The sequence below is a fragment of the Sander lucioperca genome, chromosome 7 (genome assembly GCF_008315115.2).
Source record: "Sander lucioperca isolate FBNREF2018 chromosome 7, SLUC_FBN_1.2, whole genome shotgun sequence".
Lineage (NCBI taxonomy): Eukaryota > Metazoa > Chordata > Actinopteri > Perciformes > Percidae > Sander > Sander lucioperca.
In genome coordinates this window covers 25,727,698-25,749,203 of record NC_050179.1, presented here as the reverse complement: position 1 = coordinate 25,749,203, position 21,506 = coordinate 25,727,698, and the positions used below count along the sequence as shown (strand labels likewise).

The following is a 21,506-nucleotide window of genomic DNA, read 5'->3' as shown; positions in this document are numbered from 1 at the left end:
GCTCTCAGTACTTTTGTAGCGTCTAACTGAATCCCTGTGTTTTTAAGTTTAGTTTCTTTCCTGCGTCCCTGTTTGTACTTTCAGTTATCTGCTTCATTTTACCGTTTCATGTTCGCTTTTAGCTGTATAGGAGCCATGTTAAGTTACTACTGATTAAGACCCAACCGTTTCTAATTTTGCTGCTTTATAATAACAAAATAAAAGGGGACTGTTATTGTCAAGAATTTACAGGTAATGAAATGTGTTTATCCACCGTTTTACAGCTGCTCCCCTTTGACCACACACTCAGGCTCACCAGCTTCTAAACAGCAACAGCAGACTGTGCGACCTAAGAACAGGAATTTCTGTCTATATTCATGAATTCAGGTACATTTTATGAAGCTAAAAATAAGGTAATTGTCTACCGATTGCCGACTTCCATGCCGCCAACACTGCAGCCTTTTCCAGGCAAGGGCGGGGCACAGAGCTCCAGGGAGTGATCGGATCACTCATGACAGATGTTAACGCCATGTGTAAATGGGGCCTATTTAAGATAAACTGATGGTTCACTTACCACTTCTTTCACAACATCGATGAGAACCTCAACATTCCACGTGTGTGCTTGGGAGCCATCGTTCTTATCCTTACTATCGCTCCAGATACCACTTCCTGGAGCAGAGATGGACTGTGAGAGAAAACACAAAAGAATAGGAAATATAAGCGCTGGTGTGTTGAAATCCAGAAGCCAGAACACTCAACCAGAAATTAACCAATATTTGAAATATTAAAAGTTACTGAATCAAGTGACTCCTTTCATATTACTAGGGCTGGGTATTGATACTCAAAACTTACTATTTGTATGATTTTGCTTGCAGCCAATCACCACAAGCATTCCGACTTAATGCAACGTGTGATTGGCCGACTGTCGCAGCAGCTAGTGGTGGTGGCATTGTACACAAGTGAATGCTTCCATTCACATGATGGGTATAAAATAAGGTAGAAAAAAAGGGCATTAAACGAAGTACTATAGTTGCTATCGATATCACTTTAAAATGGGTACTGGTATCGTCATTTTTTTAAACCCTAAATATTACACATATCTAATGGAGGTACATTTTATTTTATGGTACAGCACACACATATTTACTCTATGTCTGGGCTGCTTTCATTAGGTGTTACAAGATCTCGTCCCACGAGACGAAATGTGACAAGATTTCTCATTGAGGTAAAAGGTGTCTCGCAATATCAGTACACAAGTGCAGAGCAGCAGCACTCTCTCTCTCCCGAGACACATGCATCTGCAGCATGCAGTTCAGTGTGGCGCTGTCCCACGCAGACCTCTGTCATTTTTAAAATGAGTCGGGAAGCGGAAAGCAAAACCTAACTTTACTTTTAATGATATTAAACAAAGAAATATTCTCCGATCGTCCTATAATGGTCATAAAATCGATACTAGAGTAGCATACTTCCTTGTTTACTGCTGCAATAAATAAAATGCAGAGGAGAAAAGAGCATCTGTCTTCACAAAAATCATCTGTTGAGTGTTTTGTTTCTCTGTCTACTGTACAATGACAAATTCAAGTACAAAACAACTGGTCTACCAGAAAACGCTTTGTTGCGCTGTAATCTTGGTTCTCTGAATAAAGAGACTCTCCACCGTACATATGGAATAAGTAACGGTGTAACTGTTAGTTATGCAGGAGATACGCCAGTCATTTGAGTTTGTGGAAAAACCTTTCAGTACTCGTTTTTCATTTTGTGACTTTCGATTAAATAAAGGACTATTTTTCCTGTCATATTTCTTCATTGTAGTTTTCTTTAAAATAGTGTTAAAATCTTGTCTCAATCTCGTGAACCCAATCTCATGGCTCATCTCGTCTCGTGAGCTGGGTGTCTAGGAGGAGATCCAGGTAGCATAAAAATCAAAAGAAAGATGGTTTAAATTGCCCATACTCCTTTTAAATGTCTGGATTTATTTATGTGAAACTAAGTAAAACCCAGACTAGGTAAACAGTTTCACCACTTCATGTTTACACCTCTTGGTTTGTAGCATGTGTGTAAACAGAAATCGACTGCAACTAAAATGAAATAGAATGTTGTCTCATCCTCTGGTCCATATTAAGTAAACCAAAGTTAAGTAGTCAACGGACTTCTGGCAGCACATGGCTCTTACGCCAGAAACAAACGCGAAGCGCCGGGAATTTTTTGCATTTTCATTTGGGTGCCCATGTTATACTGTGATCAGGCGTGGAGAAGGCACAGTGCAGCCGGATACTTTACAAATTTCAAAATAAAACACCCAGGTTTTTGGTGCCTTTCGCCGTTTTGACTTCTTAGCTGTGTCTAGCAAGACACGCAATCAGGCAGAGAGAGAGAGAGAGAGAGAGAGAGAGAGAGAGAGAGAGAGAGAGAGAGAGAGAGAGAGAGAGAGAGAGAGAGAGAGAGAGAGAGAGAGAGAGTTTGGAGAGGCCCTGCTTGAGGTTGTTGTTGGATAACTACCGAAAACACACGAGGAGCAAGAAAGAGCGAGAGAGAGCCACGCTGTAGAGTGGAGAAAAGAAAGTTTAGATAGAGAGGATCGCTTTGTGACCGGCCCAGAGAAATGCCAGGAACCAGGCGCTGCAATCAGGCATGAACCTATGCTTCACCACGAGCGGCTCTTCGCCAGTGGTGGGTTACCGCTATTACACAAATAAAGCAACTCACCTGTAGTGGGATGCCATCAGTTAAGCCAGAGTGGGTGCGAGCCATCATGCCCAGGACCCTGGCTACCTGGCTGGCAGTGACCTCCCTCACCCCATACTGAAGGATTATGTTTCTGCATTCATCAAGACTGGAGAGACATAGGGACCATTATTTTGAACATTCACATTTAAAAATTAAATTTAAACCCCACTGTAATTGTATATGGTATAGGACAGTCAAAAAAATCCAACAATTGGGCCAAATTTTGCCTAGTCTGAATGCCCTTCAAGTGGTCTTTCACATAATTACACTGCATTCACTGGATGATTTGAATACACAAGATTATTTTAAAATTATAACTTGTGTTAATTTTAAAATGTAGCTTAGAAGAATGTAAACATGAATTCACCTAGCACAGAAGCCATAGCCAACTTCTTGCATGAATTCTGCAAGAGAACTCTCCATCATGGTCTTAGCTAACTCCCCCGAGTCTGGCAGGATCCTGTCCATGAGAATGTCCCGTTTTTCAGGGTACAGCAGTGGTGCGAGCACCACGGGGCAGCGCTCCTGGGGGAAATCTGAAATACAACACACAATCAAACAAATGTGGCACAGTAACACTGAAAAACAATGTATGAACAGAATTTGTACCATTTCTATTCCGTCTGACAAATGCATCGTTAACTTTAGGCAAGAAAAAAAGTGTGTTGACCACCGCTTCCCCATACCTCGGCAAAGTGTCTTGAGGAAGGCGTCAATCTGCTCTTGGCCTACCCCACTGGCTCCCTTCTGGCCAAACAGTAGATGGGAGAGCAGTAACTGCAAGACCTCTATGGCAATATCTTGGAAGCCACCTTCCTGGTTTCCTCCGAGATCTGCGTCAACGTATGACCGCAGGAGGTCTGGAAGTTTCTGCTTGATGAACTGCGCAGCTGAGAAACATTAACAAGACAAATTTTGTCATTTAAAGTGATGTGGGCATCCATAAACATGATTCAGATTATTTAGACACCTCATTCCTGTATCCCCATGTGTTACCAATCTTTATCACAACTTGATGAAAAGCAGTATTCACTTATAAAAGGAAGTTCATTAAATTGCTGGGTAGACAAAAAAGAACGCCAACTTGCCCATAGTGCATGGAAAGTGTAAAAACACCCAACTTTTTTTTTTTTTTTTTTTTTAAAAAAAAAGGATATTTATGTGCTTGCTTATATGCACATTTCAGCCAAGGTTTAATGCAAGACCATGTAATAACTTTGAATGCTTTTCACAGTAACGTGTATGGCCATTTAAAAACAGATCATCTTAGCTACAGGTTTAAATATGTCAGGCTCTACTAGAATCACTTACCAAAACCACGAAGGTCTGCGTTACTGGAGTTGAGCAAAGCAAGTCCAAATATCACCTGGGAAAAAAAATTTAAAATAAATTTTAATACATTTTCCTACTTCAGATAGACTTCTTTAGGTCACACGTGTTGACAGTCAATACTTCTTAAACTTACAAATGTAAACCATGTACTGTATGAACATTGTCCCAGATAAACACGTAAAGATTGGTAAATAACAAAGCCCAATGCAGAGCTGGCTTACCTCTTGGACCTTGCTGAGCTTAAGAACTTTACTCAGTTGAGTGAATAAGTGGGCCGATGGCTTCAAACTCTGAAAGACAGTTTAAGTCACACACCTTAATTTTCAGCCGATTGTAACCTGTGACCATTTTCTTGCTTGCTTTTAGTAGTATGTCTTATGCATCTATCAATCAGGGCTGTCATACATTCAGGCTACCACAGTAAAAATACAGAAATTCTGGCATCTGCTCCTTACCTTCTGGTAGTGCAGTGGATTGTCAACGGCGTAACACAGAGTAGCGATAAAGTTTGGCTTTGATATCAGCGACACACACTCCTGAATCAGAAACTGTGTCTTGGGCAAGTTGAAAACCAAAACGTACCGAGAAAAAGAGTAAAGAAAACAGAGGCAGGTGAAGAATAAGATAAGACAGTAAGTCTGTCACAAGAATCAACATGAAAACATATGCGATAAACACTCAATTGTGACAATTCTACCACAATCACAACGTGGGAAAAAGGTACTATTAAGATGATAAATCGGAAATCATTTATGAAATACAGGTTTCCCAGTGATGCCATTTTGAGATATATGCGCAGATATTTTTTATTTCACAGTGCCTAAGCTAAATGAACTAAAAACAACAACTATGCAGCTATGTTTCAGTGTTATTTACGGAAACGCTGTTTGTCCTCTGCGTTTCACTAAGGCAGGGCTCAGACAGACACACACACACACACATTAGAAAAAAGGATGAAAGTTTGTTTTATAACTGTATTAAAGTACTTTTAGATAAAAACAGTGCAATGTTGTGTTACATCAAATTCATTAATATTCATAACATTCTTAATTTTTTTTTTACTGGTTTAAAAAAAAAAAAAAAAAACTTCATCCACTACATAAGACACTCTTACTGATGACAAAATGTGCTTCTTTCATAAAACACAGAATTTGGGAAAAAATACAACAGAATCTGGAATAGGCTTGGCAATCACTTCTATTTTCAAGTGTCGAATCGTGGTTACTCAAGATTGCCAGTCTGACAGGAAGGCTAAATTGAACAAGCAGTTAGACATAACATATGCGGAACGTTCGTGGAGCGGCTGCAGCAACACTACCCTCCCACTATAATCAAAACTGGCTACACCGGCTTGGCTGTCCTGCCTTCTGCTTGGTAAGAATGACTCGCCCTACTGTGCCTCTGATTAGCTTACTCTGGTATTCTTACCCTAACCAATCTTAGTTGTTTACGCGCTTTTCAGTTCTGTTACCTACTTTAGCTTAGCAGTTAGCGATGGCTTCCTTGTCCCTCTCTTGCATTCAAAATGTTTAGCTATTCCACTGCCTTCTTTAGTTGTAGTTGCATACGTAATGTAGTTTAAGGTGAGGCTCCGCAACAAGGGAACTCGATATTTAACGTTAGCTGCTGTAACTTAGCCCCCAGTATTGAGCGCGGCCCGACCCAATGTAGCTCTAGGCCTACTTGGCCATTGCAGTGTGACATCGGGTTGACTGTCTCAACTTTTCACCCAGGCCGCTGCGTTTTTTCCGGCTCCCGCCGCAGCATCCCCTGCCACCGTACTACCCCCATTAAAAATGGATAGAAAGACAAGAAAGGCAGCTAATCACTCAGGGACTCGGCCCCTTTCACACGAAAAAGCCGTCAAATGTGCAATCAGTTGTAAAAAAGTACTCGCACCGTCTCAAAAAATGGTTGCAAAATGCGACCATCTTGTCGCAATCTGAAGCCCTGGAAGACCAGACCTACTCGTTTCACCCGTCTTCAGTGAATCCATCACAGATGCTAAACTGCCACAGTTGACGTGTAAAAGTGTACAATTGTTCTCACAAGAGATTTTAAATGTTAGAGACAAACGTTTGTTTGATAAATATTTTCATCCAGGTCTGCAATTACGTCAATATGAAACAATTTTTCCTTGAAGCTTTAATATTACAGGGTACCCCCTAGTTTCTCTAAGTTAAATTTAAAGACTTTTTAATACCACCTGGGATAAAACAATGCCAACTTCACAGCCATATAACGGAGATTGAGTATTGATTTTAAGTTGAGAAAATAATTATTTACCAAGTTATCAGAATGTAATAACCATTATTATAATAATCATGTTTAATACACAATAGCTTTGTGAGGTGTGTTTGTACTCCAATAACAAAATTATTATTTATCACATTAAGGGCTCTTATGCTATGAAACTGAAAAAACTAAATAGACTTTTGCAATAAAACTGAAAATACAATTTAAGTGGTGTTACAAGTAGTTCCACCTTGGCTAGATAATACGTCACGCAATATAAGATGCCGTAGTAAAAGCCAATTGCTTCAGTGATTGTTTCATCCCCTTCCTAATGGTCCTGTCTGGGTTAGTTCGTTTACAGCTACAAGCTGATATCTCTCACGGAGTTCCATGTCGGCTAGATCTCTCTACTGTCTATCAACGTGGAGCATGTGGTAAAAAAGTTACTTTATTTGCTCACAGCAAAGTCTTGCATGCCATGGACATGAGAATAGCAACAATGTATGTTAATGATCGCCACAAGCTTCCCTCAAGCTTTGATAGACTCACATTTGCCAAGGAGTCATTACTCACTTTCTTAGTACTGCCCCTCATTTGTTTTTTGAAAAACTCTTCAGATTTGAACCACACACACATGAATGACCTAGTTGACCCTAAAAACGGCTATTGTTGCCAAAAGGCAAAGAGCACAAGCCAACATAACAGAGCATGACAGGTGAGATAGAAATATACATTAAATATACATTCCTGCAGCAACTTCTGAGTCCACACAGTGTGAAGTGACTCACATTAAAAGCTACTGTATGAGGTAAACTGTCATTGGTCATTTTTTTGTATTGGTGGAGAGCTTATTGGTAGGAGAAAAACAATCATCCCAGCTTAATTTCTCCATTGGCTCGACTATATTTCTATTCATTACTTAGGTGTAAAAAAAAAAAAAAAAATAAATAAAAAAAAAACAGACAACTGGCCTCTTTTTGCGTACCTTAAAGTAACAACTCGCGCCAGTGTAATTTGATGTCGAAATGCGTGAAGGTTGGCAGGTCTGCTAATTTAGGGGGCTTTCACACCTACCTTGTTTGGTCAGGACTTTCTGACTTTTTAGTTTGATTAGAACCCAAATTACAGGTGTAAAACCTCCCGAGGGAGGACGAAATTTGGTCCAAACAAATCTCGGTCCAGATTAAACTGAACCATTGTCCGGTTTGTTTCTAGTGTGTTCTTTTGGATGGTTCAGACTTATTACAGGAAGTTCTGGCAGGCTACAGTTGTGTTGTAAGAGAAGCGTAGCTCCTTTAAGGAATAGCTCGGTGCTTAGCGTGTACACGAAAGAGTGATGGTGAATGCTCTCAGTGCAGACAGCAGTCGGCAATCAGAGCAGAGAAATTTATTTTAGTTTACTTGTTAAGTGGCAGTAAATGTACACTTTACAGTTGTTTCAGTTTGTCTCTGAATAAATGGTGTAGCTTGTCAAAACCCAAGTTCCTGTGTCTTACTTTTCAACAACACAACAAAACAAAAAGCGCTGCGGTGGCACGGGAAGAGCAGCAGTCAGTTGAAAAAACTCCCGACCAGAGAGGATACATGAGGAACGGGAAAACCGTCTACAAACCAATCAATTACAAGTATCGGGAGATGCGGTTCACGTAGCTTGTCAAGTGTAGTTCTTTAGTGCATTTGCCTAACTGCAATGTGAAACCAAAACTAATCAGATAAAAAGGCATACAATGCAATGAAAACATGAACCTTAATCCAGACTTTCAGGTGTGAAAAGGCCCTTCATTCTAAAGAGGTAACACTAAATGCTAGAAATATATATAAAAGGGTAACTACTGTTTGTTTTTTTCAACCTATTTTCCTATGTTTCTGTGTGTAAGTGACTGACAGGAACAATAATCTTTGAAACGGGTCCAGTACTAAGCGTGAACGCTGTAACCGGCAGCCTCAGACCGGGCTGCAATGTAACCCTATGGGGCAAATGTGCATTATCAATTTGGGCCACTAAAAGTGCTTTATTTTGCCACTAAAAGGCTTAAATTATTATTCTAAGTGTCTGACAACATTATGGAAAGGATCCATACAGAGATGAACCTTTCTAAAACCATTTAACCTGTTTAACCAGAAACAGCTCTGAGGTCTCTAGCGCTAAACCCACCAGACTCCATTTTAAAAAAATATGGTAAACTATGCGTTTATTTCAACCAAGATGAAGTGCATTTTACGATGCTAAAATTACGGTTTATTTACATGGAGTCTGGTGTCTAGCGAACGCAATTTTTATGTTTTAAAAAATTATCTTACTCTTTAACAGAGAGGTCGACCTCCTTAGAAATCCTTTCCATAATGTTGTCAGACACTTAGAAAAATAATCTGAGCCTGTCAGTGGCAAAACAAGCACTTTTGTGAAGGTAAATACAAGCTGCACAATTGCCCTATTAACTTACATTGTAGCTTGTTTCACCGCTGCTGACTGCAGCGATCTCGCTTAATACTGGACCAATGTCACTTAGACACAAAAACATAGGAAAAAAGGGTTGGAAAAAAATACAACAGTAGTTAACCTTTAATGTGTTTTCTGCTGCCTGGCTAGGGTTGGGTACCGTTTGGATTTTTACGATTCCGATGCCAAACCGGTACTTTTAAAACGATTCCGATTCCTAAACTGATTTCTAAACCGATTCTTGAAAAACTGAAAAATGACATCAAAGAAAGGCTCTTTTATAGAGTTTTTTTAAAATAGAAAATTATTTAAATTTAACAATATATTAACGTTTTAAAGTACTTAAATATATAATAAGTAAACCTAAGTCACCTAATAATAATAATAATAATAATAATAATAATGTATACTTTATTAATCCCGCAAGGGGAAATTACAATACCTAACACATAACTACAATAATTTAACAAATAACAGTTACACTATTAACAAGTAAGAACTAAATAAATGTTGTTGAGTTGGTATGCCAACCAGCTTCAAACTTTAGCAGTTCTTCTGCAGAAAAATGACCATATTTGCTTCTCTGGTGAGATACTACACCTCTCCTGACTTATGGCATGTCCTGCACAGGAGAAAACTCTCTCAGGTGGTGTCCAAGAGGCCTGGACACACAGGTATGAGTTTGAAAGGGCAAACAATACCACCAGGCTACAGGGTCTTGTCCTGAACGATAGACTAGCAGAGCGTAATATGTTTACTAGTGATCACGTGCAGTGAATGGTTAATATGCCTAAAGACGTCCATTTTGGTGAGCCCAGAGGGAAAATATGCCATTTACAAAGTAGCCTACATTTACGATAGCTAGTTAACGGTAGACTACAGAGAAAGTGTGATATTTTTATGTCCGTTTCGGAGCGTGTACTAAAAGCCGTCTATCAGCTGTGATTGTAGAGTGCGCGGCAGGGGAATAGCGCGGACACGCGCTTCACACCGCGAGTCGCGAGCGGGCATGTGCGCCACTCGGCGTAAAAGGGAGAAAGAAAAAAAGAGTCTGCCGCTGTCCGGAGTGACAGAGGGAAAATATTTCAGTCGGAACCGAAATGAGGAACCGAAATTTGCGTTCTAATCCGGTCCGAATACTACCGTTTGCGTAGGAACCGGTTCCATAGTGGAACCGGGTTTCGGTACCCAACCCTATGCCTGGCTGCGTGCATATCCTGGGAAATGGGAAACCCATAAATTGCTCAATGAATTTAACTCCCAAGAAGAGCAGTCCAAATGTAGTACAACTGTTTGAGAATTTGAGAGTAAATTTAAGGAAAACCAACAAATGCAGTGTCTGAAATGCCATTTACCTTGTTTTGTAAACACAAATTATGCAGCAACAGTACTAACAAAGAAATGGGAGGAAAAAAAACAGTATAAATTAAACCAAAAATGAATGTGTCTCTAATCAAAAATTACCTGGTGAAAGTCCTTGCCACTGCTTTTACCATCGCCACTAAAATCCACATGAGAGAAGAGACAGCGTAGTAGATGCCTGTCTGCCTCAGGACCGTGACGATTTACAATCTGGGAGAGCATAGGGAAAACACAACACGGAACATGTGGACACATGGAGATATTCACATAGATACACTTAAGAGCATAACAACATAACATAAGATCTCTGTTGACAGATGTACTAAAATGTACTTGATGTGTGTGGTACCACTTACATGCTGTATTTCTTGCTGGCTGGCTCGGTAGTTTTTCTTTGTTAAATTGTCCACCAGATAGCTGATTTGAGACAAAGCCAGCGAGAGCGAATCAAGATTCATTGCTGGTTGGGGCGGAAGCAGGCGGCCGAGCACGGCGCAAAATCACCATTATTCCCCTTTAGTCACTTCAGTGATAGGTTACTTCTGCTCCCCCCCCCCCCAAAAAAGATGTGAAAAATATTGGCTTCCAAAGTCAGTAGCTCCCGGTGTTAGGTAGAGTCCTTCAGTTTAAAATAGAGTTCAGCATCTGTAATGAAAGGACAAACAAATTAAATGTGTTTTTTTTACCCTAACACACAAACAAATAAAACAAAAGGAGGAATTCATTTTATGAACAGCACTAAAACTTAAGAGTTCTCTAGCCTTATTTTCATGCAGGACCATTTTTACAATCAATTGTCAACACAAAATATTGTGACAGGCTTTGAGGCCTACGTGAATAACAGACACAGGTGTAGTGAAATACATTTTTAGCGTCTGCTGTCTGGGCATTTATCTGCCAATAGATTCCCAAACTACAGTCAAAATGAGTTGACTTAACGCTACGTGGATTAGTACGCTACCTCCACAGATATATTGTAGTTATATAAACTTGCCGTGCCAATAGCTTGCACTAGGCCTCGACTGAACCCTAATATCTGGCTTAGAGTCAAAGCTAACGTTAGTTAAGTTGCTCACTGAACTGACCAACCTTTCCGCTTACAACAGCACCATGACTGCCGCAGCTTTATCAACCAATTCAGTGGTACGTAGCATTAAAAGCAGCTAACGAGGAATTTGTAGTAATTAATGGACAGAGTTAAAAAAATCACCCATTGAAACAAAGAGATAGCTAACGTAGGTTAGCAAAATTACTAGCAAGGGCTCTAGATGCTAACGTTACTTAGTGTTTAGCAGTCATACCTTTATCAGACATCCTGAATGATATCAGGCTAAGTTAGTAAATGGATTTAAAACAAACGTCACCTTTCGGGGACAATACTCCTGTGGCAAATGGGGAAACCTAGCTACTCAAGCTAACATTACCATGACGCTGATAAACACTTGCAAGGGGAGTTTTAACGTTGGATAATTATGATACCGTTAACACTAACCGTTACAATACTATGTTTTTATCTCTACTAATCGGAATAACGTACCAGTGGTCAATATCTAGCTAGCTAACATTAACCTCTGTGAAATGTTACAAACTCCCTGTAGGCTACGAGCTAATGCTATCATATTAGCATTTACGTAAAGCTAACATTAGCAACATGAGCCCGCAACAAGCTGGTGTGTATAATTAGGCAAAACTAATTAACACTGCGTTTTTACTGTTTTTAACAGCCATTTTGACTAGCTAACCGATCACTAAGTTTTCGAGATCGTTACCGTTACACATGCCTTGGCCGTGAGCGTGAAGGCCGCAGGTACTGCGGATGGGTTTTGCGCGATCGTGCCAGCTACCGTTAGCATTAACCTTGTTAACGTTAGCTTATTTCTGAGGGGGTCTGGCTAATCTATGAAATTGCTAACATTACATGCTAGTTTCACATGCTAACTATCTTGTAAACGTTAGCCCAAGCCAACGTCAATATCGTCTGAAGCAAAAATGTGACTAATATAGTTATAGAGAACTAGCTACGTTATCTACACTCAAGAAACGTTCTAAATTAAGGAATTGATACTTTTTTTGATGTGACCAATATGACAGCTGTTTTTCAGCAAATAGACCTCCCCGCACTGGTGGCTAGCGGCCATCCTCCTTATCAACATCGTTGCTTATGTGCTGTATATAGCTCTGTCGACGGCTGTCCACCAAATATATTATAAATCTCACCGTGCTCCCAAGAAAGTAATTCAGATGTTCATCCCTTCTTGTTTCGCACACAACAAACTTGACGAGATGGAAGAGTCGCTGTGTGCTCCAGTTCAGTTTGATTTTCAAAATAAAATGGCGACTGTCACCACCGCGGCTGCGCGCTCACGTTTGAAGACTAGTGCGTGCCATAGTGCGTGAGCTTATCCGCGCGACACAAACGCAAGGTGCTCGCCCAGTATTCACATTTCATCCATGGTAGACACCTCTGGTCCGTGTTGGCTGCCATCTAATTATGACATAACGTTAGTTCAATCTAGATTAAGCACCGTTTTGATTTTTTTTTTTTATAAATGCAAAATGAACGGGCCTGTTTTGTTTCATATTGAGGGAAACCGGATCCACAAAAAAAAAAATCGAAACTACAAGTATACTAAACTATCAAATCAGGCAATATCCAACATGGATGTAGCTTATGTACCACCGACCGTATATGGTCGTCGTGTCTTATGTGTCTCTGAATGGAGCTTTTCTAAAGAATGAGGAAGCATTTAACATACAGGAGGGTCTAATGACAGACGCTATTGAGTTGCAGTATAGGTGTAACTGTGTGCATCCACCGTTTTTGGAGATTAAACCCCATAATGTGCAATAACTTGTTCTGAACCTTTAATTGTTGAACAATCACAATGTTTTTCAACCAGTGCAGTATAAATATAGTTATTGCATACCAACACAATTTTGACAATTTTTTTTAGCCTACATGTTGGCTGCATACATTTAATTGCACAATACGTCGACAAAACAGAGACCCTGGTGTTTCTCCCTAAATGGTTTACTCTAAACAAAGCATAAAAGACATATGTATACATAATACGAACACCCTGCTGTTTGCTTTTTCCATAGTTGCTCTAAGATTCACCCATAGCAATAGTGGGAGCGGGGCTACTGGTCTACAGTGCCCAGGTGGCCCAAATTGCTGTAGCTGACAGAAAAGATCTGTTCCCTTTTTTACACAATGTTGCACACTCCCATTACACCCAGGCAAACATCTTCCTCATTAATTATGGGGCTTTAGTACTTGCATTGTTCCCTGGCCCCAGTTTTCACTTTGGACATGGGACTGCATTCTGTACTGCCCTTTCGGCACATGCCGGGCACTGTCCTCTAGAGCAAAGGCATCCACTGCTGTTTTGACAACATCCCAAAGGACAACTTGGTTGCCGTTCATATAACCTCATAGGTGGCACTTGGACACTAGATGATGAAATAGCAGTTACGGTTGTTTATGGGGCCATTGTTGTAGCTGAAGTATTTTTTGAACATCGAGTGTAAAGATCCAGCAAATCTGCCCTGCTTGCCTCACACAGGAATTGCACATACTGTGCTAAACTTGTGTTTAATTTCCAGTATATATCCACAGGAGGATGGTTCCATACCACAGGTATTGCGGAAAAAAAGTCCCCAGTTGGAATCAAACCTGAAGTGTTGCAGTTATATAGTATGTGCCCTAATAGGCTTCCCAGTGCCCATGTATACAGTAGGCTATGTCTAATCATTATCATAGCTAATCATAAACCATGACCAAAACCTTACCCAAACTAAATAGGGTATAGGAGCTCAGCTACAACCAGATATTGACAGCACAGTTTAAAAAAAGTCATGTCTGATGTAAATTTGCAATGACCTATCAACAGATATAGATAAGGTCAGCACTCCATCACTGGTCCAATCATCAACATAGTGGTGCTGAAGAGCTCCTTGTTATACCACAAACAATACTTTGTTTCCCTCCAACTGTTTTTGGGTGGCAGTAGTAAATCTCATGGGCACAAAGGCCTATCTCAAAACCTCAGCTGATAGCCTACTCTGAGAGATATCAAAACATTTGAGGGAGGGGGGGAATAACTCCTTAAGGACACATACAAATGGGTGGCATGTAATGTGTATAATGGTGGGTATGGGGAAACTAGCAGCACCACGAAAGGATACAAAAGTTGTATGCTAAAAGGGTTCAAAGCATAGACTGTAGTCTATGGTTCAAAGGCATCATCAGTTTTACAGTCTATTCCCATTTTATTTTACAGCCAGTAGGTGGCGTGAAGGTAATACAACTGCTGTAAGCTGGCTAGTCAACCGCCTGAAGAAGAGCTGCTCCTCCTCCTCACTACAGGGAGGGATGTAGCGCGGATCACTGGTGGAGTAACCTCGGGAAATATTTTCTCCTCTCCCTGTGATTAAAATCTTCGGTTTATTTGGTTGAAGTTGCAGTGATAAAATGTCGTCTTGGACGAAATCGTCTGCATCAGCCCGGCGGCCACCAGCTAACCCAAACGGAAGGTAAGCGGAATGGTTCACTGTAGCAAGTTTAGCATTAGCAGCTGACATGCTAGGTAACGTTAGCACCCATAACGTTAGTAGAAAAAAAAAAAAACGGCGTGGGTTCTACAAACTGACACCTACCCCTCTTCCACCAGTTAACGTGAGTTGTATTTGGTAGTAAGGCACTCATACAGTCCCTTCTTGTGTTGTGCAGTGCTCAACAACTGCGTCTGTTTCGGAGAGCAGCGCCTTACCCCAACAGAGAGGAGAGGACCGAAGAGCTCAAGGATGCCCTGGAAAGGTACCAGCCTTACAATTCAAAGCCTCTGTCTCTTAACATTAATCCGCAGTGTTTGTTTGGTAGTTGATTGATATTACGTGGATTATAATACGGGCCTTTTTTTCATCAGTATCTCTGTTTTCAACATTGGAAAAATTGGACAAGAAAGTGGCTTATTTAGATAAGGCTGTCAGGACAAACAGTTGACAGCACAACAACAATGCAACACAACTGGAGTGGAAAGAGGAATACAAACATTTCAGTGCAGTCACATAGCCTTGTTTTTGTTTGTGTTTTGGACCAAATAACAACCAGACTGTAACATTGAAACCTGCAATGTAGATTAGACCCAGTGTCTTTGAAGCATACTTCACTGTGAGGTTTGGAAAGAAACTGCCACTTGTTTGGATCTGAAGTCATGATTTCAGTCTCTTTTTCCAGTCTTCATAACCTTTTTATTTATATCAAGTCATCCCATATAATGGCCTATTGAACAGTAGGCATAGAAATGCCTCCCTCATTAAAATCTAACGTTGTATGATGCTCCTGTTTTCATTGCCTTTTTCAGTTATGAAGATATAGACCAAATTCAAAACTACAGTGGAAGTGTGAAGTACGAGGGGTACAAGCATCAGCCAAATGGTGAGACTTTTTCTTCATATTAATCACTAAAAGCGCAGTAACACATTTTTTTGTATGCTCTTTTTTTAATGAGGCCATCAGAAACCATGAACACAAAGACACCATTTATTTTCTTTTTAATTCCTTGCTACTTACAATGTGAAGTACCCATAACTCAAGTTTTTGTAAACTGCCGAACCAAAAAACTGAGCTTTTAGGAAGACGAAAGTGGCAGGAAGAATGAGGAGACTTTGAGATCCGATATGCCCGACATTACGCGTGTTGTCTTAATTTACAGAAATATAGTTAGTCTGAAACGGGCTGCACGATATAACCTAAAATCAAAATCACGATTATTTGCACATTTTACCTTTAACGATAAATGAACGATAATTAAAAATTTTTGTGATTTGTTTTATTTTGTCCTCATAGTTCATTGGCAAGGTTTGTACTGTAAATAGGCTCAAATATTAAAGGTGAAATATGTTTTCTTATTGAAAAGTGCTTATTTTTGTGTTTTTATTTTTTAAATAATTGAAGGAAACACAAAGCGGGAGCTATTATGGCTATTTATTGAAAATGTATGAAATTAAAATGAAAGCACACATTGCTTGAAAGAAAAATGTCTTGAGAAAAAAGTCACATTTTATTTTTATGAAAATTATCAACAACAGCTTCAGAATTTCGATGTCGATACATTTTCAAATAATCGTCCAGCCCGACCTGAAACTGCCATTTGGATATTTTACTTGTTAACAAAATGCTAGCTGCAAACGTAATAGGTCCTAGGTCCTAGGATAGTGTCAAGATCCCACAGTCTTCCCATTCTTCCTGTTGATTCCTCACGTGTATCCACTTTAGTCTTAATAAAAGCTCAGTTTTTCGGTTCCACAGCTTATAAAAACTTAAGTTATGGGTACTTCATATTGTAGGTAGTGCATCCCAGCACACCTTTTTAGGCATTTTTCTGTTGTTTGCTGGCAGACGGAATTGGCGATGAGGCACCTTCACGCAATCCTGGGCTGCACCTCGTAACCCTTAAATTGCCTCCTCGAGTCCTCCACTTGCCTCGCGTCTTAGTCCCTCCCACCGAGGAGGCACGGGAGAGACGCGAGGAAATCATGGGAGGAGAGAGGCAACGATCAAACGTGTTTTCGAGGCATGAGACGTCCTTTCCTCTTAAGCGTCACATGAATTTGTTAGCTGTGTGGGCGGAGTTAGCAACTCCTTCAGCTGCACGGCTTCCGGGAAGGCTGCTCTTGTGTATTCTTGCCTATAGCTACTCGATGATCCCTTCTCGATGCTCACTCCTCGGGGCATAAATAAGGGCTTTGAGACGGCCTTCACCGAGGAGGGACAGAATAACTTCCGGTTCAACCGAGGAGTCAAGGAGCTATCAAATAAGGGTTATGAGATGCAGCCCAAGTCAATGGAGAGCAGAGAGTTGTGGCTTTTCCAGTATGACGCGATGTGCTCCTACTCTATCGTGCCACTGCGTATCCACTGCGCTATCATAAATGAAATACCCCATTGGTTTACACTTTTAAGTAACACGTCTCGTCTTATGGTGCGCCCCAATATGCAGTTTACAGCAAATACATTAAGTTAAATGCCATTTTATTGGCCTTGCTTACTGTTGATATCAAATTAACCAAACATCTGCTCTCATTTCTCTACCTGCAAATTCTCTTCTCCCTTTACTCTCTCTACTCTGTCTCCCCAACTACCTCACCATGTCTCCCCCCCACCCCCCAAACACACACAGCCAAGCCAGACGGCTGCACCCCAGCGGACCGACGTAAAGCCCTGTATCAGAAGTTCTACCGACAGGTGCAGGACGAGAAGAAGCCGGCCGACTGTGTGGTCCTCTCTGTCACCAACCGGTGCCTGTGAGTACTTATAACAAAAATAACAAGCAGTTGTAGTGGACATTTGCTTTTACATGCAGGGTTTATACTTTGCTGCCAGTCAGCGAGAGACCAGACTGATGGATGTCCTTTTTAATTGTCCATTTATTTATTTGGTGGGGGGGGGCAGCCAAGAATTCGGCTCCTGTATTTATGCTCACCTGCCAGTGACAGACGCCAATTGAATCAATGTAATATGTAATGATGTAAGAAGACAAAACATGTTCTTATGCAAATTGTACCAAAGGGTAATTAGTCATTTTACACCGAGGCCTAATTTTCCTAGTCTTCCCCATCATGTCGATTGAATAAAACATGTCTATACTCACGTTTGGGTTTCTATGCCTCAATCAGCAAATAACAGGGATTGTATTGTTTCACTAGTCCTGTTTCACTTAACAATAATGCTTAACAACGTCTTGGTTTACTCTGCTGTCACCTTCCCTACTTTCTACTCCCTTACTTCCGGCATCCTTGCTCGGACTACACTTCGAACACTTCGATCTCTACTACACGCCTGTAAAGTTTCGTGACTGCATTTTCACGCTTGTGACGCTATCGCCATGAAAATATTTCCACAGACAGATGGAAAAATGAACAGCTGGCAAAGTACTTAAAGTGCTCATATTATGCTCATTTTCAGGTTCATAATTGTATTTAGAGGTTATATCGGAATAGGTTTATGTGGTTTAATTTTCAAAAAACACTATTTTTGTCGTACTACACATTGCTGCAGCTCCTCTTTTCACCCTGTGTGTTGAGCTCTCTGTTTTAGCTACAGAGTGAGGCATCTCACTTTTATTCCATCTTTGTTGGGAGTCGCACATGCGCAGTACCTAGGTAAGGACTACTAGCCAGTCAGAAGCAGAGTATGAGGGCATGCCATGCTAGCAGCTAGGCGAGCATTAATAGCGTGCGTTACAAAGTGATGCACGTTCGTCACGGAAGTAAATGCTGGACTACAATAGAGCTGTTTGGAGCAGTTTGTGAACAGTGTTTTCTGTTGGAGATGGTAAGTCCCTTTGGGGTGGACTTTGGGCTTTTTCACTTTGTAAACCTATAACTTGCACAAAAAAGATATATAACACAATAAAGGAAAGGGGAAAAGCCAAAAAGCATAATATGAGCACTTTAAATCCTCTTCTGTGGTAGTTCCCGCTACAATAGGTGTCTCCAGGACCACATTTTGCCATGATGATACACACACACACACACAGGTTCACAAGGTGAAAACAATACCAGCGTCGCTGTCGTAATGAACAGTAACTAGGTCGCTAGATATGCATACAGTATATAAAGGAACGTTTTCAGCCAGTGTAGCTGTTTTACAGTTGTGAGAGTAGTACACTTACTATAAGCAACTGCTGGATCAGATTTGGATTTGTTAGATTCAACTGTTGAAGATAACCAGTTAACCCCTGTGTATTTGACAACAGCACTCCCAGTGGCTCTGAAGACTGAAGAAAGCGATCTGGTGATTAGCCGCAGGGCTGCGTGGTGTTGGCAGTGCCATTAAAATGACCCATTTGTGTGACGCCCTGTTGTGTTATTTAACCCCCCCCAATTTACATTTCACAATAATTGTTTTTTGTCAGATCATTTATAGATCTTGACATTTCCGACCGCACTTGTAGGCAGCTTCATTTCACGGAGAAAAAGAAAAGAGACGGGGGACTGTGCCTTGTGCTGGAGTTTGTTGCAGGAAACAGTCAGCAACAGTCAACTCTCGTTTTTTTTTTTGTTTTTTTTTTTAACCCTCCATAGTGTTTTAAAACGTTCTTGTGGCAGTGTCACTACCCGATGTGAGGCGAGTGCAGATGTGAGTTGCGCGTGCTCAGATTTAAACGGTTTACGGCATAACGCCAAGGGATCCGGCAAACGTTTTAGCTATCTATGATTGTTTGATTGCTAACGTTAGCTCAAAACGCCATTCAAGTGACAGCCTTTGTTGTGCTTGATTGCTAACTTGTAGCCAGCAGTGAACGACCTTCATTATGTAGGTCCATTTTTATTGTATTGACATTACAGAAGTCTCTTGTAGCAGGTTCTTGTAGGCTACTTCAGCCTCTAATCTAGAACTGACATCAGGGATCATGCCGTGAAAATGTGATGCCTTACGCTAAATAATAAATTACTGCTATGTAATGTACCTATCTCATTATTCTGTGGCTAACAGCAAAACCGATCTGCTAGCCTATGTGTGTGGGGCTGTCGCAAAGTGACGCATGCCCAACTCACATCTGCACTCGACTCACATTGGATAGTGACAGCAGCGCTAGAGACGGTAATATCTACTGTTTACTCTATGCGACGACGTGTCGCGTTTCTCCAAAAGTTGAATCTGTCACAACTTTTTACTGCAGGCCGCTGTGGTTTTTATTTCTGGGTCCCCCCCCTGCGGCCCCCAACTGTGTGTGTGTGTAGCCATACGTTAACAACACGACTTTCAAAGTTGTCAGGTGGCTATATTATTTACACTACACAACTTGCTGTCTTATAATTAGGAGTTGTGAAGTCACGATGTCGCCAGTCAGTTATGTAGTGTGAAAACCACGATGGTTTTCACACTACATAACTGGCCGGTCACACACTGACACTACAAGATCTTTCACCAGGAGAAATCCCCTATGTGTGTCTAGGTTTCACTACGTTTTATTACACGGCCGGGACATGACTTCCCAAAATGGATGTCCAACAGATTTTTTTTTTTTACAGTCTTTTATACTCCTGGTCTCCTCAGAAGCCTATTTTGCAGTGCAAGAACTGTGACTTCTGCAAACACCTGATCCAAATTTCACCCACTTCATTTAACATGCAATTGTATTACTGCACCAGATTTGTCAAAATAAAAAGACAAATTTCTATGTGCCATTCATGCTCACCCAAAGAAAGTAGGAACATTCAGAGCTATGTTTTAGTGTTCAGCACAGTCATCATTTTACAGTCTCATACATCAAAATGTACAGTATCACGCAGGTCTAACATTAATCACAATCTTTCACCAAATCCACACCCATGACTAAATATAGACCTATAATAAAACGAAACATTCAGCATTATCTTTTAAGCTCATAAATGAACACCATTAAATTGATCAGCCTTTACCTCATTTGGTGACAAATGATTAAACACACGCTAATTTGTAATGTTACTGTTGCGTCCTATTTACAAAGCAATAGTAGACGCACATAAAAGATGTGCACTCACTACACAATGCAAAAATGAATTCATGCACAAGATACTCCTACACAAATGGCGACTATGAAGCTTTACCAAATATGGCAGCCGTGTCATCATAGCACTAACACTGCTATGATACTAATTTATGATCCCTAGTGTGCCACTTAAAGTGAATTATTACTATTAATTCAATTAAACGGGACATTGCTGGTTATCAGCAGGCTACCTATTACCTAAACAACAAAATGGACTGGATTTATCAGTGCCATAACATGCTTAACAACTGTTCATTCTACTTTTTAAGTAAAAATAAATACATGTTATGTCAGTGAGCTGTATTTAAGTATGCATACATGTTACATTTCTTGTTCTTTTTAAAAAAAACAACATATAGAGCTTTGTCACAAGCTTTTGGTTTTGATTTATAATACAAATGTAAAAGTAGTACAGACGTTGGTATTATGGTTCAATTGTTCAACTTGTATTCTGGTAACGGCACTAATGTTGCATAGTGCATTCATTCAAAAGGCTATTTGCCGCTCTGGGACACATTAGCTAATGACTAATAGCCATTGTTACATGCCATAAGAACGTGGTATCTGCAATATGAAATGTGTATTACAGGTGTTCGAGGAATACTCCTTTTTAAAAAATCTTGTTTTGAATAGTAAACGCTGACCCTCTGTAGGTTTAAACGGTGGCTCTGGCGGCTATAGTCGGCTTGGATGCTTTGCATTAACAATGCATTCCAACGGCCAATTAAGATGTTCGTACAATCAATAATTTTTTTTTTGTTGTTTACCCAATTTTTCTCTGCTTTGCTGCTTTCTATGTCTGTGGATGCCTTGCTACATTTACCAGAGTTGGTATCTCTGCCTCTTCTAACAGATCTTCCCCTTGTATGGTTGTTGAATGTTAATCTACA

At 40.4% G+C, this 21,506-nt stretch overlaps 2 protein-coding genes across 14 annotated transcripts in view; one reads left to right on the top strand and one right to left on the bottom strand.

Moving 5' to 3' along the window:
* The window catches only part of cnot1 (CCR4-NOT transcription complex, subunit 1), a 29,766-nt gene extending 17,282 nt beyond the window's left edge, over window positions 1–12,484 (bottom strand). For 8 of the 12 annotated variants that reach the window (XM_031294798.2, XM_031294804.2, XM_036002839.1 and 5 more), the window contains exons 1-10: window positions 12,293–12,484; window positions 10,432–10,720; window positions 10,178–10,285; window positions 4,494–4,592; window positions 4,260–4,328; window positions 4,018–4,072; window positions 3,393–3,596; window positions 3,074–3,242; window positions 2,686–2,812; window positions 554–664 (exon numbers count right to left, since the gene is read on the bottom strand). In XM_031294798.2, the coding sequence (XP_031150658.1) occupies window positions 554–664; window positions 2,686–2,812; window positions 3,074–3,242; window positions 3,393–3,596; window positions 4,018–4,072; window positions 4,260–4,328; window positions 4,494–4,592; window positions 10,178–10,285; window positions 10,432–10,533 (1,044 nt within the window). In that variant the 5' untranslated portion in view covers window positions 10,534–10,720; window positions 12,293–12,484. Of the gene's footprint in view, window positions 1–553; window positions 665–2,685; window positions 2,813–3,073; window positions 3,243–3,392; window positions 3,597–4,017; window positions 4,073–4,259; window positions 4,329–4,493; window positions 4,593–10,177; window positions 10,286–10,431; window positions 10,721–12,292 lie in introns of those variants that run through there. The other 4 variants (XM_031294799.2, XM_031294809.2, XM_036002840.1 and 1 more) reach the window with 2 other exon arrangements.
* Window positions 12,485–14,402: 1,918 nt separating this feature from the next.
* si:ch211-216l23.2 (uncharacterized protein LOC565061 homolog) overlaps window positions 14,403–21,506 on the top strand; it is a 32,185-nt gene continuing 25,081 nt past the window's right edge. For both annotated transcript variants that reach the window (XM_036003282.1, XM_031294810.2), the window contains exons 1-4: window positions 14,403–14,611; window positions 14,808–14,894; window positions 15,442–15,515; window positions 17,260–17,383. In XM_036003282.1, the coding sequence (XP_035859175.1) occupies window positions 14,550–14,611; window positions 14,808–14,894; window positions 15,442–15,515; window positions 17,260–17,383 (347 nt within the window). In that variant the 5' untranslated portion in view covers window positions 14,403–14,549. The remainder of the gene's footprint in view (window positions 14,612–14,807; window positions 14,895–15,441; window positions 15,516–17,259; window positions 17,384–21,506) is intronic.